This window comes from Rhinolophus ferrumequinum, chromosome 10, assembly GCF_004115265.2.
Source record: "Rhinolophus ferrumequinum isolate MPI-CBG mRhiFer1 chromosome 10, mRhiFer1_v1.p, whole genome shotgun sequence".
NCBI classification, from domain to species: domain Eukaryota; kingdom Metazoa; phylum Chordata; class Mammalia; order Chiroptera; family Rhinolophidae; genus Rhinolophus; species Rhinolophus ferrumequinum.
This window is the reverse complement of record NC_046293.1, coordinates 34,181,158-34,197,152: the sequence shown is the minus strand read 5'-3', so window position 1 is coordinate 34,197,152 and position 15,995 is coordinate 34,181,158. Positions and strand designations below refer to the sequence as shown.

At 42.6% G+C, this 15,995-nt stretch overlaps 1 protein-coding gene across 3 annotated transcripts in view; it reads left to right on the top strand.

Moving 5' to 3' along the window:
* Positions 1 to 866: 866 nt before the first annotated feature.
* Positions 867 to 15,995, top strand: part of ST8SIA1 (ST8 alpha-N-acetyl-neuraminide alpha-2,8-sialyltransferase 1) — a 146,865-nt gene continuing 131,736 nt past the window's right edge. Inside the window, exon 1 of one of the 3 annotated variants that reach the window (XM_033117715.1) lies at positions 867 to 1,777. In XM_033117715.1, the coding sequence (XP_032973606.1) occupies positions 1,542 to 1,777 (236 nt within the window). In that variant the 5' untranslated portion in view covers positions 867 to 1,541. The remainder of the gene's footprint in view (positions 1,778 to 15,995) is intronic. The other 2 variants (XM_033117717.1, XM_033117716.1) reach the window with 2 other exon arrangements.

The window sequence follows — 15,995 nt, the reverse complement described above, 5'->3', positions numbered from 1 at the left end:
CGCGCTTCTTCTTTGTCCTTGCCCACTTTATGCTAGACAAGATGCTTAAGCAAATAGAATAGGCAACCACTAGGAGGTACCCAAGCTTGCATCAGCCGCCAAGGCAGGAATAAATGGCTAACTGTGGGTCCCTGGACTCCGCGGGTCCAGGCGGATGGTGCTTTTCCAAGGTCGGGATTGCAATGAAGTAGTCGATGGAGCAAGAAGGAGGTATAGGAACAACAGCCTTTTAATCTAAAATGCGGAGGAGGCGAAGGCGCCTCCGACGCACTGTCACGTCCTGAGGTTTGCGTGCCTGGACACCAGCTGCTAGCACATCTGGATGCAGCAGCGTCTTTCCCCGCAAGGCGGAGGCGAGGCGGAGGACCCGGTATGCGCGCACCTCCTCGTGTGCGCGTGTGCGGGCCGTGATCGTCGGTGTGTGTGTGTGTGTGTGCACGCCCGCGCGCGCGCGCACACACACACACACACACGGTGGCGGCTGGAGCCGCGGCTCCGGGACCCGGTAATGGGGGTGGGGGCCCAGGAAGGGATAAATCTCCGTCGGCCTCCTAGCGTCTCACTGCGGGTTAATAACCAACCATTTAGTGAGGGACCAGGGTGACGGCGGCCGGGTGATAGTCCCTGCACGAAGGCTTCGTGTTGAAGGGCCAGGTCATCAGCCAGTCTCTGCCACACTCAGGGATATATATATATTTTTGGGGGGAGCTTATTTTTTATTGTTTACCTCTATCTCCAGAGAACAAGGGCGGGAGAGAGAGGCCCGCACGCTCCAGTTGAGCGTCGCGGATCTGAACGGGTTGAAGGAGGCAATTTCGCGGGTGGGGGAGTGAGGGGGACCTTGAATTCCACCAATCCCCGGGCGTTTGTCTGCGAAGTCCGAGAGCAGCGAAAGGCTGCGGCGCGCTGCTGAATTAACTGATGAGAACGAGTTCTTTTCTTCTCCCGGAGCGGGGGGGAGCGAGGGTCCTGGCTGGCGAGGTGGAGAAGCCCGGCGCAGGATAGCGGTCCCGGGCCCCCGTGGAAATTTCCAAGGACTTGGCGCGGCGCGGAGAGCGCGTCTGGGGAGGGTGCCTGGCTGCGCAGCGGCGCGGGAGGCGGGGAGAGGCGGCGAAGGGCGCAGGAGCATCTCTCAGAAGGGGCCGCCGCGGACCGAGTGTCGGGGAGGGAGCCGAGCCTCTCCCCGGACCCACGCCGAGGGCGACAGTGATGCTGCAGAACCGGCGAGAGCGACTCGCCGCCGCCGCTCTCCGCGCTCACGGAGACTTCAGTGCCCGCCTTCTGCAGGGGAAGCGACCATGGCCATAGCTCGTGACTTGCCCCCAGCTACTTCCTCTTGAAAAAGTTGCATTAAAAAAAAAAAAAATCCTTGCTCTGACCTTTGAGGCTGTGGGGGCTGAAGAAGCGTGAGTGCGAGGGAAAGCAAGAAAGAGAAAGGTGTGTGTGCATGGGGGGCCGGCAGTGGGGACGCCCTCCGCTGCCACTTCGCCTGGAGTTGTGTTGAGGCTCTGGCCCGTGCCCCCCGGGACGTCGGGGCTGAGATGAGCCCCTGCGGGAGGGCCCGGCGACACACCTCTAGAGGAGCCATGGCCGTCCTGGCGTGGAAGTTCCCACGGACCCGGCTGCCAGTCGGAGCCAGTGCCCTCTGTGTCGTGGTTCTCTGTTGGCTCTACATCTTCCCGGTCTATCGGCTGCCCAACGAGAAGGAGATCGTGCAGGGGGTTCTACAACAGGGCACAGCGTGGAGGAGGAACCAGACGGCGGCCAGACTCTTCAGGTATTCCTGCTCTCGCGGCTTCTCCCCACTCGTGTCCTTTCTTCCCACTGCGCCGAGGACAGGGTCACCAGTGAGGACCGCCTCGCAGAGGCCTCTTTCGTGCAGTCTTTCCTGTCCTACTCCCCTTTCCATTCCCAAACAGCAGACAGTAGTCAGGGGTCCTTTCCCACCTCTTACCCCAAAAGATGTGCAGACACCTGTTTCATCAATGCAAAAAGCCTGCACACGTGTTTCTGCCCTGGCCTGATTTGTATTCAACGGTTTACGGATTCCCGGTGGGAAGGGGAACCCAGGCAACTTTGTCCCTTGCGCTTAATGAGAATTTATCTCTCGGGCTCAGCAGACTTTTGAAGATCCAGAAAACTAGACGCCGGTACGCGGCATCTTAATGAGGTTAGGTGAGTGGTTGGTAACATAAATCACTAATGAGGGAGTATGGGCAAGTCTTGAGCAGTGGAAACATGAGCACGCAGCCAGCATCTGCTGCTTTGTGCAACGTGCCCTTAACAAACACAGGGCACTACGGAGGCCCTATAAGAGCCGGGTACTGAGTGAGTTTTATGTTGAAGCCTCAACAACTTTCTAACAACAGATATCAATCCCATCTTACCAAGCACAAAACTGAGTCTTCAGAAAGATGAGGTACTTCCCCAAGGTCATGTACCTTTGAAGTGTCACAGCTGGAATCTTCATCGCAAAAGCTCTAAAGCTCCCAGAGCTTTCTCTTGGCTTAGACTGGATCCCTTCCAAAGGATGGGAGATGGGACTTAGGAAGGGACTTGATATCAGAAAACAAAAAACTAAAACCAGGTTGGATACCAGAACTCTGAGTATCCCTCAGACATTGTAGTTCCCCTTCCTTTCTGGGAATTTCAGTTTAAGTGTCCAAAAATAAGTTCTTGGCAGCAAGGTTTGTGTGTGGATTGGAGGGAAGGCAGAGCTGCTTTCCCTTCCTTTCCGCTTCCCTGGGCAGGGTGGGGGACACACCTGTGCTTCCAGCACTGCCAGGTGTCCCTTTCACCTTCAGTCCCTGGGGCTGATGACGCTGCAGTTGGTGCCTCCTGTGACTGGAGTGGTCTGGGTGGGGTTGCTTTCCTTTACTCTGCATAGAATCTTCCCAAGTATTATATGGGCAGGTGAGAGGCAATTTAAACGTTCCTCATTACTGTTAGTTACAAATGTTCAAAAATATCTATAAATTAAAAAAAGCTTTTAAAACATGTGGTTTCCCTCCCCATCTCAGGCCTGCTCCTGAAAAGAAGGTCTAAGAAATAATAGTCAATTCTTTCAGGAAAAGGTATCTGAATTCTTCTCTAAACTGGGAGGGAAGCCTTTCCTTTTTTTTTCTCTCTTTTTTTAGAATTCTGCTCTCATTGAGTTTAAAATAACCCCACTCCCCTTAAAAGTATATAAGGACTAATCTCTCACCTCCACAGCATTGATTGTCAGACTCAAAAGCATCCCAAAGGCATAGCATGCATCCAGCAATTCTTTTCTCTGAAGACAGAAAGCACATTCACTTCAAGTAATATAAGGAAATGAGTTAAGAACTTCCCATTGGTTTGCAGTGAAAGTCCATTTCTGTTTTGTATAAGAGGAGGAATAATGAAGCTCTGTTAGAAAATACATTTCTTTTGAAGGACGTAATCAACTGGAAAATGCTCCATATTCTGAGAAACACAGACTGATAGTTGTGGAGACACATTTGCCCCTTGCTGTCTGTAGCCTGGGGTACTCTTCAGGGTGTTTGGCTGTCATTTGGTCTAGTCTCTACGTGCCGAGAATTACTTATTAAAATGCACATACTACAAAAACTGCCTAAACACATATCCCTCAAAGTTAGTGTCTATAACACTGTGTGGGAGGCATTGTTGCTTACTGAAAAGAGTTTGGGTTTCAGAGTGGAACCCTGAGTTTTCAGACGGTGCCATGACTGGATAAACAGTCGAGTATCTTTGGCAAGTTACTCTATCTCTTTAAGTCTTAGTTTCCTAATTTATAAATGGGGTAATAACACCAACCTTTCAGGGTTGGTATAAGGTTTAAATAATAAAAAAGAAACTGATGCTAAGTTTGTGGCACATTTACCTAGTCCACAGTGTTACTATAATTGTTATAATTTTCTGTATATGTTACAACTTAAATAAGGACATCTTGCCAGCCCATACGAATTTGGAACATTTTACCTGCCAAATTTGTAGAGAAAGTTTATTGGTCCATAGTCTGCCTCCCTCTCTTATACCCCTCACACAAGCTAATGAACAGGGACGAGGGGTTTAAAAAGATAAAAGTATTATAGTTTGTTAAGTAAAAAAAAAAGATTTTAACTCTTCATGTTTAATAAAATCCATTTTTTACCATCTGAATTGTTAGTATGTGGGTAGTAGTGTACGTTTGTTAAATAATAGTAGAAAGGTCAGCCAGAAGCCTTTATTATGTTCAGGAGATCCAACTTTGGCAAACAGGTATCTGCATTTTCCAGTTTGAAATATATTCTACACAAATACATGTACATAAATGTACACTATGCACTTACGTGTAGGGATATATTCACATTTATTCATAAACCATGGAATAATGTCATGTACATATATATATATTCATATGTACATATAAATGCGATCAATCGACTAATATATAAGTGACTACTACTGTGTATTAGGTATAACTTAGGCCCTGGGGGAAAGCAGTGAACAGATTGCTTCCTCTCAGACAGCTTACCTCCTGCTACGGGGCGACTGACAAAAACAAACGAGTAGAAAAATATGATTTCAAGTAGTGTTAAGTGCTATGAGGATGAAAGAAAGTGTTTCACTATGTTTATAAGCACCAGAATTTTAGAATACATTTTGCTCTTTGTACTTCCATTTTACTTTTGTAAAATTTTGTGGTTTTCTTCTAGCTCAGAACTTGTTAAGTATTGACTTCTCAGAGGTGAACCTTCACAAATCCAATAGGAGAGGGCAGCAAGAAAGTAACAATGCTGCAAAACTTTTGAACTAACTAGGAATCTTTCCTAACATCCACCTGACAGTAGAAAGATACAGAAATCAATTGACTCTAGCATAGAAACAAGAAAGTTACTATGTGACTCTTGTTGCTTCTGATTAAATAGTCAAATACTATGCGGAAATGCCAAGTCGAAGTAGCGTTTGTCTCTTCCATTAGGTCCTTACCCATTTCAGTTGCTTCTCAGAAATAAACTTCAGCTCAGAATTTATGTGCAAGGCTTTATTCTTGGTACTTGACATGGTAACAACAACAACAACAACAAGAAAACTAACAAATTATTTGGTGCTTATTATTTGCACGATACTGTGCTAAATGCTTTAAATATATTGTCTCTTTTAATTCTCCTAAGAACCTTGTATAAATGAATACATTATTATCCACATTTATGAAGATCAGCATATCATCAAGGGGTTTTCTGTAATCCCATGGGACAGGTATATATGTCTATAATTAACCAACTGGAAATAGGGCCATCAAAGAGAGGCAACATTGCAGAGTGAAACACTATGGATTTGGGGACTCCGAACATGGCTGGAATTCTGGCTGTGTCCCTTTCTTGTTGTGTGATTATTGGTAAGCTCAACTCAGAGCTTCAGGTTCTCCATTTGTAAGTTGGGGTTTATAATTATTGCTTACAAGTTTGTAGTGAAAATGACATGATAGCATACAGAAAGCACCTACAATGATGCTCGCCACATACCTCTGTTTAGTACGTGGTCATTGTAACTGTAAATAAGCAAAGTGCTGGGGAAGTTTGCAGAACGTGGCATTTCATTTTGTCAGGAGGAGGGAAATCAGAGAGGAGGTGGTTTTTGTACTAAGCCTTGAAGGATGGTAAGATGGAGTAGCAGTACAAGGAGCTGAGGCAGGAGGATGCTCCAGGCAGAGACAACAGAAAAGGCCAAAGCAGGGAGATGTGGAAGTGCCTGGTGTGCTCCCTGTGTGGAAAGTTAGTAAGTAGCCCACGGACAACATAGTAGAGAGGTAGACTGGGAGGTAGGTGGAAGCCAGCTCACAGTCTTAAGATGGGCTTAAAGTGTAGCTCAGGAGACATGAACAAATATCAAGTAGCCAAGGACACTGGCCATGGGGTAGCCATCAGCAGAGATGGCACATCACGGTTAATGGTGGATTTGGGGATAGGGGACAACACACCAAAATGCTTTGAAAATCCCATCTATTCACTGGGTGGTAACCATCACTCTAAGCAGCTGTGTTCCTCTTTCCTTTCCCAAATTCTGAATGAAACACTATTCTAAACAGTTCTATCTTTATGTCCCTATTTTTAAATCTAGGGATACCAGAAGTTTCAGGTATTTCCACAGCTGTGCCGTTGGCTGCAAAAGGGCGCTGGAGGTGGTAGAGAGGTTGGAACAGGTGCAGCCATCTGTAGATATGAGATGTAAGTTTCATGTTTGTTAGGTTGGGGGATTTGTAGAATTCACTTTACAATTAGATAAGGAAAAAGATGGTTCAATAAGTTGTAGTGCTTGAGAAAACAAGCTTCGATTATGTTGCAGATTTATAAATGTGAGAAAAGTTGATTAGCAATAACCACAATTGCAAAATTAAATCATTAACATTTATTGGACGCAAAAAAATGTTCTGGGCCTGGTTCTTAGCTCTTATGTTTGTTAACGTTTGTTCCCACAGCTACTTATTAAAGTAGATATTTGTATGTTCTTTCTTTTTCAGATAAGGAAATAAATGCTCAGAGAAATATTTTAACAAAATGATGGCATTGGCTTTTCAACCCAGAGCTATTTGATTAAAAGCTTTGTGCTCCTTCCCTGATAATCTTGGATAAATGAAGCATTGCTGTATATGTCTCTTAGGATCTGGCCACGATTACTTCTCCAACATTATCTTTCATCAGTTTTCCTCTTTATGCTTTAGTTATATTGGTAAGGGTTAGAGTTCCTGAAATAAGCCAGGCTGTGCTGGTTTTGCTTGTATCATTCCCTCTACTTAGAATGCTTTCCTTCGAGTTCTCACCTCTTGCTCCTCACCTGGCCAAGTCCTACTCGTCTCTTGACTGTGCAGTCTAGTGGTTAAGAGCAAAGGTTCCAAAGTTAGCTATGTTCAAATCCTGATCCCACCATTTGTTGTATTCTTCAGCAGGTCAGCCTCCATTGCCCGTTTTTCTCATCTGTAACATGTGTCTTCTGGTAGGATTGTTGTGAGCATTAGAATAGATGTGTTGAAAATGCTTAGAACTGTTTCTGGCATATAATTCGTGCTTAATCCATGTTAGCTCTTCTCAAGGCAGTTTCCCTTACTCTTCATTCCTCCCCATGCTGTGTTAGATACTTCTCCTTTCTGCTTTTTAAAAAATACCTTGTGGATGTTCTTGCATTTCTTTCATTTATCCAAAATATCTACCACTATGTGTCTACCACTATTACTGTGGAAGATACTGGAATTATAACAGTGAACTTACTTTCTTGAAATTTATAGCCTTTCTTGAAATTTATAGGCTCAGGAGGGGAGGCATAATGAATAGAAAAATATACGAGTACAAATATCTGCTAGTGATGCATACATTTTTCATGACGTATTAACAGTAGTAGGTGGTTGCCTTTTCTGCTGATTCATTCATATTTGCATTCCCAGAGCTGAGCACGGTTCCTGGCACACTAATTTTTGAATTACTTCATGAATGAACGTTTTAGAAAGGTGTGGGACCAGATAGCCAGTCAGTCAGGCAACAAATAATGAGGTCCAGCACTCGGCCATGTGAGGATCAAAGGAGTAAATGACAGCCTCTCTATTCTCAGAGAGTTCTTACTCTAGAGCAGTTTCCTAGTCTTAGCACTACGAACATTTTGGGCTGGATAATTCTTCATTGTGAAGGGTTGTCCCTTATGCTGTAGAATGTTTAGCAGCATCCATGGCCTCTGTCCACTAAATGAGGCAAACACATATGTCTCCAGACTTAGCAAAATGTCTCCTGGGGGGCAAAATCGCCCCGGTTGAGAACCACTGCTTTAGACAAACAAAACTAACCCAGTTGATAAGATTTTAAAAACTCAGTAAATATCATGCAATTAAGAGACAAATTTGGAAACTACAAACTATAAATGCTTTGACTACTGGAAGAAGAGTGAAAGAATTGTACTTTGATGGATGGCCAGGTCTTAGTTAGAGAAGGGTAAGGAGAAGGGATGCTTTGTGGGAGATTTACTATAATCAGCTGCCTCTATTGAAAGCTTGTGTGAGAGCTGGCTAGGGTTCTCATCAGCGTCCCCCTTAACTCTGGCAAGAGGAGTCCTGGCTCTGTGCCCTACTTTCCGGGGACCTCAGTGGTCCTCTGGTCTCTGTCCTTCTTAACAAGGCAGGGCATCAATGCGGCTTTTGTAGACCCTGGAATTCTCTGCCCAAACGACCCATGCCCACTTCTATAGCCTGCCCGCCTGTGTGGAGGCGTTTTCCCCACTTCTCATCCTGAGGGTGACTTTGCCCGACTGCTGTGTGCACTCCTAGGCTCAAGGGATGGCCAAGGAACGGGTCTTGGCGGGAGGGGAAGGCTGTGGAAGGAACTTGGATATGGGACTGCGCGGTTCACATGTACACTCGGGGGGCTCCGCTGTGTTGTCATGTCTAGTAGCACCAAACTTCCTGGAGTCTGAGGAGCCTAAATTTGAATCTGGCATTCTAGGTTGTTATGCAGGTATATTTGTCCAGGGAAAAGGACAGAAGGATGAAATATATTTTTTATGTTTGTTGATTTGATGATAACTTTTAAATATTTAGATACATTTGTACTTTTGTCCTCTGCTTTGCAGATGGGCTGTTTTTTTGCATCTTAGAAGCCTATTAGTCTTCATTTTGGAGAGGACGGTTTGGGTAACTAGTTGGATCAATTGAATAAGTGTATATGTTAGTGTAGAGTATGGCCAGTTTGTCTTTTGACAAAGTTGTAAATCATCTTGGAAGTGATGCTGACTATGTATCATTATGACAGAGTTGATAGACTTCTATCAACAATACTCTTTAGCTTTTCCTTCTATTTTGGCTCTACTGAGAGCTGTGTGGTCTTGAGCGAGCTGCTTAATCTCTGTTTATTTGTTTTGTCATCTGCAAAATGGTATAATATGCTGTCCCACTTCATAGGGTTATGATGATAATTAAATGAGATAATTAGTGTAGAATCTATAGCCATTCTCATCTGACTAGGTGAGATGACAGAATGCTTGTTCCTACCTAGAAAGAGTCTGGACTTTGGGGCCCCAGAGAATCAGGTTGTTATCTTGTTTCTGTTATTTATTAACTTTGTAACCTTGAAAAATGTACTTGACCTTTCTGGGCAGTACTTACCTTGAGAGGATTAGGTACTGAATAATTGCTAATTATTAAGCCATAATGATGAGAAAAGCTGCTTCCTGGGACACATCCTATGCCTATTATTTGTATTTTCAATAATAGAATATAAGACAATGAAATGTGACCTTATGACATACCCTCTTTTTTTATAGTGTTAGTACTGAGGATGCTATAAAGCCATCAGCAGAATTTTAGGGAAGATAACAGAGCCCAGCCATAAATCACCTATTAATTAATTCATCCATTCATCCATATTTACTAACTGCCTGTATGTGCCAGGCAGATGCTGGGATACAGTGATGAAAATAAGACATGGTTCCTGATTTTATAAAATTTATAGTCTAGTCTAGTGTTATTAATTAAGTCAGTAAGAAATTGAGTAATGTAGTGTTTCAAGGGCTGCAGCTTATCTGTTTCAGATAATTATGCTGAGTTCCAAAGCTATTGATTTTTCCCCCTTTCTGTTCGATTATCTTCTAGCTATAGCGTTGTGTGAGAGGGAAGCAGCCAAGACCACAAGAGCTGTGTCACTCCTTTAATTAGGTGCCAGAAGGAAGCTGAAATGAATTCAGAGCTACACATTCTCCATTACTCAGGGCTTAAGTAACAGAGTACACTATCAGAGATTTCCAAGTGAGTGTAATGAGAAAGAACATTTTGAACAAAGTGCTTGTTTCAGTTATCAATACAACCAATATATACATGACTTTATGTTCCTTATGCTTATTATAAAAAATTAGAGTGCTTATTATTTGTCTGATTTTGGAAGGAGTAGGCACTGTAGAAAAATTTTAAATGTAGTAGAAAGGAGGAAAAACCCACTCATAATTTCATCTCTCAGAAGTATTCATTGTAAACACTGTTTCTTTTGTGCATATTTGTCTGCATATGTATGTATTACTAAATTGTTTTATATCCTCTTTAATTCACTCAATGTTTAACATTTTCTCGTAAAATTAAGTAATTTTTAACTTTCCAGCTTGTGATAAAATAGCTTTATGATTTTTACTGTGGAAAAAATTATTTACAGTGAGTTAAAAAATATTGCCATATTGGAACAAATAACTTTCTTCAAAAAGATCCTTAAAAAGATATCGAAATTTGCATGTTAGATTTTTTTCTTTAAAAATTTCTCCACATATATTTGGTAAATACTGAACACTGGGAATCACAAAGTCTCTTTAAAGAGTTCTACTTTCGCAAAGTTGGCATTTAAATGATAAGAGCAATGCTATTTTCATTTGTAAAATGACTGACATTTAATCACCTAGAAATAAACATTGCTAATATTTTGGTACATATTCTTCCAGACCATTCCATGCATCTGGGTGCATGTGGGTAAAACAAAAATATAATGAATTTGACAGTACATTGTGAATATTTTTCTGGTAACAGTATATGTAGATTTACATCATCCCTGTTCAATAGCTGTAAGATTTTCCTTTGTTAGGATAGTTAATAATTTATTTAACTAATCCACTGTTATTGGATATTTGTATTGTTGCAATTTCTCACTGCTATAAATAATGATGTGATGAACATGTTTGTGTATACATCTTAAATATTTATCTGTTTATCTTAGTATATATTTCTAAAAGTAGTTTCTTGCCAGTTTTTTTTTTCCTACCGTCAATTCTTATAACTGGTTTCTTTGGTCGTTCATAAAAAAAAATCTTTCTTTTTGGCTAAGGGCAGATTTGAGGTTTGTCAGTGTGAGTAGCGATTACTGCATACATAGCAGACATACAATAATTGTTAACATTAAGTGATGAAATCCCTCTTAGCGAATTTTCAAGAAGCCAAAGCAGCTAAGACAGATTCCCATACAACTGGATACATACAGTGGCAGACTCTCCCCTGACTGAGCATTGTGGAGACCTCGCTATGAGGCTTTGACTTAGTGCCCTGAGCAGTGACTTTATGTGTCACGGTTCTCCTGTCCATCAATAGTACAGTGTTTCATCTATGGTTTGAAGGCAGTGCCTTTGTGGGACCCTTTGCGTCATTGTTGTAGGACTTTAGCAATTAAATAAAACTGCAATTTAAAAAGAAAAATGAGCTTTTCCTTCATAATAAGGTAGAGAATTCAAGGAAAAAGAAAACTGTCTTAAATAACACAATGGTATTTTCTGACTCCGTTACTTTAAGAGTTGTTTTCCTGTTTACTATAATTAATAGTTGTGGGCTTGAGTCTGGAGCAGAGCACACCCACCTGAGTGGAAGGTGAGGGCGTGGTAAAAAGGCACAGAAATCCCGTGATGATATTTGGTTGGGTTGGGTTTTTGGAGCTTGAGTGTTGGTGGTCGTGCTGACGCTGGGCTATGTCATCTCTTCCCATGTCCTTCACTTCCTGTGCATTTGTTTTAGATCCCTCACCACAGTCTTACTAAGTGCCTAATACGTATTCATGACAGGAATAAAAAAAATTAGATTGCCTGAAAGGACTGTCTACAGCTGTCTGAACACCTCTCAGGGCTAATTTCATTTATTGCCTAATATTAAGATTCCATGCAATATTCACCACTATATTCATTTATGCACTCCTCCATTCATTCTTTTGTTATAATCTATTCAGTGTCATAATCCATTCCTTTGAACTATCTATTCAGTGCCTTCTATGTACCAGGCATATAGGTGCTGAGAATAAAGTGGTTAGCCAGGAGGACATGGCCTTCCCTCATAGGACCTACAAAAGCACATAGCACACGTTATTTACAGGAGCAGCTCTGGTGTCCAAAAAGTCTCTCAACACCTCTTTATGGAGGGAAAACAAGCCAAAGTTTAAGTTCACTCTCAGAATTCGGCTGTGTATTTCTGGATTTGGTACAGCCCAGAGATCCCTAAATACCTCCTGTGGTCCATTCAGTGTTTGGCCTACATCGTGACTGTGAGGCCAGAAGCCTTGGTGCAGTTCAGTGGTATAATATCTGTTGGCTCTGGTTAACCTAAGCAACATGTGAACTGTGAGAGAGGAAAAGCCCTTTAAAACACTGCTAAAAGATACATGAGTCCATGGGGGAAGCAAAGCTCAATTACCAGGAGAATAAAAGAGACCAAGAGGCAGGCAGGCTTGGATGGGGATTGCTGACTTCGTAAGCGAAAGACCCCCACCCAACTAGCACCCCTGCCATAATACAGGGAAGAGAAGGAGGGGAGCTCATCAGGAAGGGGAAGGTTGGGAAACAGGACAAAGACACTGAGGGCCGGGGAGTCTCAATTTCTGGTAAAAACACGAAGTCATTTTATTTTTTTCTTAGTCACTGCTTCAACTATGTGTTGTCAAATCTACCGCCCGGCCCCTATCCCTGCTTCACCTTGATGACTCTAATGGGTCTCTGACCAGCTTGGCCAGATTTTGTCCATTTGCATCCGCCTTGATTATTGGGACAATCTTATTCTGTTATTTAGCTCAGTGTTCTTGATTTTAAAGCTCAATGAAAACTCTTGGGTCTACCAGTTCTGCTTCCTTCAGTACCGCTTAGACCTCCAGCAGATGAGTGGAAGTGGGAAGGGCATTCTCTGATGTAGAGCCCCACTCCCCTCTTTCAGGCACCTCTTCTTCCCCATTGGGCAGGGAACACATGAATATTTACAGTCCTTTCTCTCCGTGATTGCAGCTTCTCAGGTGAACCCTGACAGGCTGCCCACATCCTGTAAGGGCATATTGTCCTGGTTCCTTTGCCTGCTGGGTAGCCTGCTACGGTGCAGTACTAGTAAACATGCCGTCCTTGCCACTCTAAAGGGATTTTTCACTGCCCACCCCTCTCTTCACCATCTCTTTCCATTTCTGTTTTCCTTTCTAGATAGCGCAGGGCCAGTGCAGCAAATGAGCCAAGGAAACAACACAAAAATGTCTGTTTCTCTTTATTGCAAACCCTCACAGTCTTTACAAGTGATTCTTTTGGAACTCCCCCACTCCTTCTTCCCTCTGTATCGTCAGGGAGGAAAAGCACTTGTCTCCCGTCTCCACAGGGGTGGACAGACAATAGCTTCACCCCCAAAACATGGCACTCCCAAGGCTGATCACTCCTCCCAGTCCTTCTCCAGTATGAATCACCTGTGTGGTGGCTGGACTGCTTTTCTAGTCTTGTACTAGTTAGAACACCTGTAGAGAGGTGATTGGTTCTGACTTCTGGCAGCTTTCTGAATTTAAAAGATGGGGTACTTGGCCCATGTTAGTCTCTGTTTTGTCCAGGACCATAATTCCAAGATAGAAGGGAAAAAAAACCCTCACATTTTGTTATACCTTTCCCCTGGATAAGTTTTGGGCCCTTACAAAACTCCATCACTGTTTCTTAAAAGGATCCCTGTGGGCCCCAGAAATAGCAAAATGCTCAACTGGGTCAGTTCATCTTGAACAGATGATTCAAGGTTTCTCATTGCAAAAAGGTATCCAAGCACCCACCCCCTATTTTGGAGGCTTAATCATTAATGTCTCCAACTGCTACCTCCCCCTTTAGAGTCACTCTTCTGCAGATTCTCATTTCATCTCATGTTTTTTCCCCCAGCTCAGGAAACTTGGGGGCCGACCAACAGGTGTTGGCTAAGCAGAGTCTAGCAGGGGGATGATATCTCTCTGGCCAGGTACCCCTAGTCCTGAGTGTCTTGGGTGTTCCCTCTTTTTCAGGAGAGGGAAGAATCTCCACTTCTCAACAGGGTCCTCTCTCTCCCAGTTTTTCTTTTTTGTTGACTAGGATTGGGACTGGTCTTGGTAGTGGGGCTGGATGGCTAATCAGACCTTCCCACCTCAAGCCCTGCTGGGGGTCTAGCTCCATATCCAGTGGCTCTCTCAACTCAAAATGTGGAGTATTTAGCAGCTATTTCTCCAGCTTTGGGCTTAATTCCAGCATTAGATCCCACTGAATATCCTGTAACAAATGGAGGGAACTTATAAAGAAGCCAGAAGATTGCTCTTGGTGTATCAGATTTCAAGGCTTATAATTTATAAGCAGTCCAAAACATCCTCTTTGGACTTTTAAAATAGAGATGCAATATGGAAAATTAAATTCATATTTCATTAGCATTTACTGAGCACCAGTTATGTGCAAGCACTATGCTAGATGCTTTCATGCACAATATATCAGTCTAACCCTAGACTTTAAAATCAGCTGTTTTTCAGACAATGATGATGATATTTTCAGTAACCTAGTTGTTATTCATTTGGTGTCTGCCACATGCCAAGCACTGTTTTAGGCACTTTACATGGTGTTATCATTTAACATTCACAAATACTCTATGAGGGAGATATCCTTATACTTATTTTACATAGAAACAAGGCTATAATTATTTGCCTAAGGCCATTTAGATTGTACCTCGTTCTGAGAGCTATATTTAAAGAATGCTTACTATGTGTCAGACCCTCTTTTAAATAATTTATGTATGTTCACATTATCATAGCAGCCCTATAAGATAGTCCTTCCCCCACTACCGCCAAACAACACAGATTTATTATGTTACGTTTCTGTAGGCTAGGAATCTAACAAGGGTCTCAGTGGGTTAAGGTCAGTGTCAGCAGGCTGCATTCCTTTTCAGAAGCTCTAGAGGAGGATCCATTCCCTTCTACAGAGGGGTTGTTGGCAGAATTCACTTCCTTGTGGTTGTATGGAGAATGTTGTCATTTCCTTGCTGGCTGCCAACTGAAGGCTGTCCTCGGCTTCTAGAAGCCACCCTCCTCCCTTTTTCCTTCTTAAACGTTCCCAAGGGCAGGTCGGGTCTTGTTTTTTTTTGAGACTTTATTTTTTAGAGCAGTTTTAGGTTCCCAGCAAAACTGAGAGTAAAGTAGAGATTTCCTACATAGTCTCTGCTCCCACACATGCGTACCCTCCCCCATTACCAATATTCTCCCATCGGAGTTGTACATTTATTATAATGGATGAACCTACACTAACATGTTATAGTCTCCCAAAGTCCATAATTTTACCTTAGAGTTCGCTCTTGGTGTTGTACATCCTATGGATTTGAACAAACATGTAATGACATGGAGCCATCATTATACGTAGTATCATACAGAGTAGTTTCACTGCTCTAAAAATCCTCTGCTCTCTGCCTATTCATCCCTCCCCTCTCCCCTAACCCCTAAAAACCCCTGATCTTTTTACTCTCTCCATAGTTTTGCCTTTTCCAGAATGTCATTTGGCTGTAATCATCCAGTAGGCAGCTTTTTCAGATTGGCACTTTTCACTTGATAATATGCATGTAAGTTTCCTCAATGGCTTTTCATGGCTTGGTAACTCATTTCTTTTTAACACTGAGTAATATTCCGTTGTATGTATGTATCAGTTTCTTTATCCATTCACCTACTGAAGGACATCTTGGTTGCTTCCAAGTTTTGTCAATCATAAACAAAGTTGCTGTAAACATTTGTGTGAACATAAGTGTTCAGCTCCTTTGGGGAAATACCAAGGAGTGTGATTGTTGGATTGTATGGTAAAAGTATGTTTAATTTTGTAAGAAACCACCACACAGTCTTGCGAAGTGGCTGTATGACTTTGCATTCCCACCAGCAATGAATGCGAGTTCTGTTGCTCCACATCCTCGCTGGTATTTGGTGTTGTCAGTGTTCTGGATTTTGGCCATGCTAATAGGTGTGTAGTGGCATCTCACTGTCATTTTAATTTGCATTTTCCTGATGACGTATGATGTGCAGCATCTTTCTATATGCTTATTTGCCATCTGGTGAGGTGTCTGTAAGGTCTTTGGCTTATTTTTTTCAATGAGGTATGATTGACATATAATATTATATTACTTTCAGGTGTATAACAAACACAATGATTCAATATTTGTATAAACTGAAATGATCACCACAGTAAGTCTCAGTAACCACCATCATCACACATGGTTACAAAGTTATTTTTCTTGTGATGAGAACTTTAAAAATCTACTC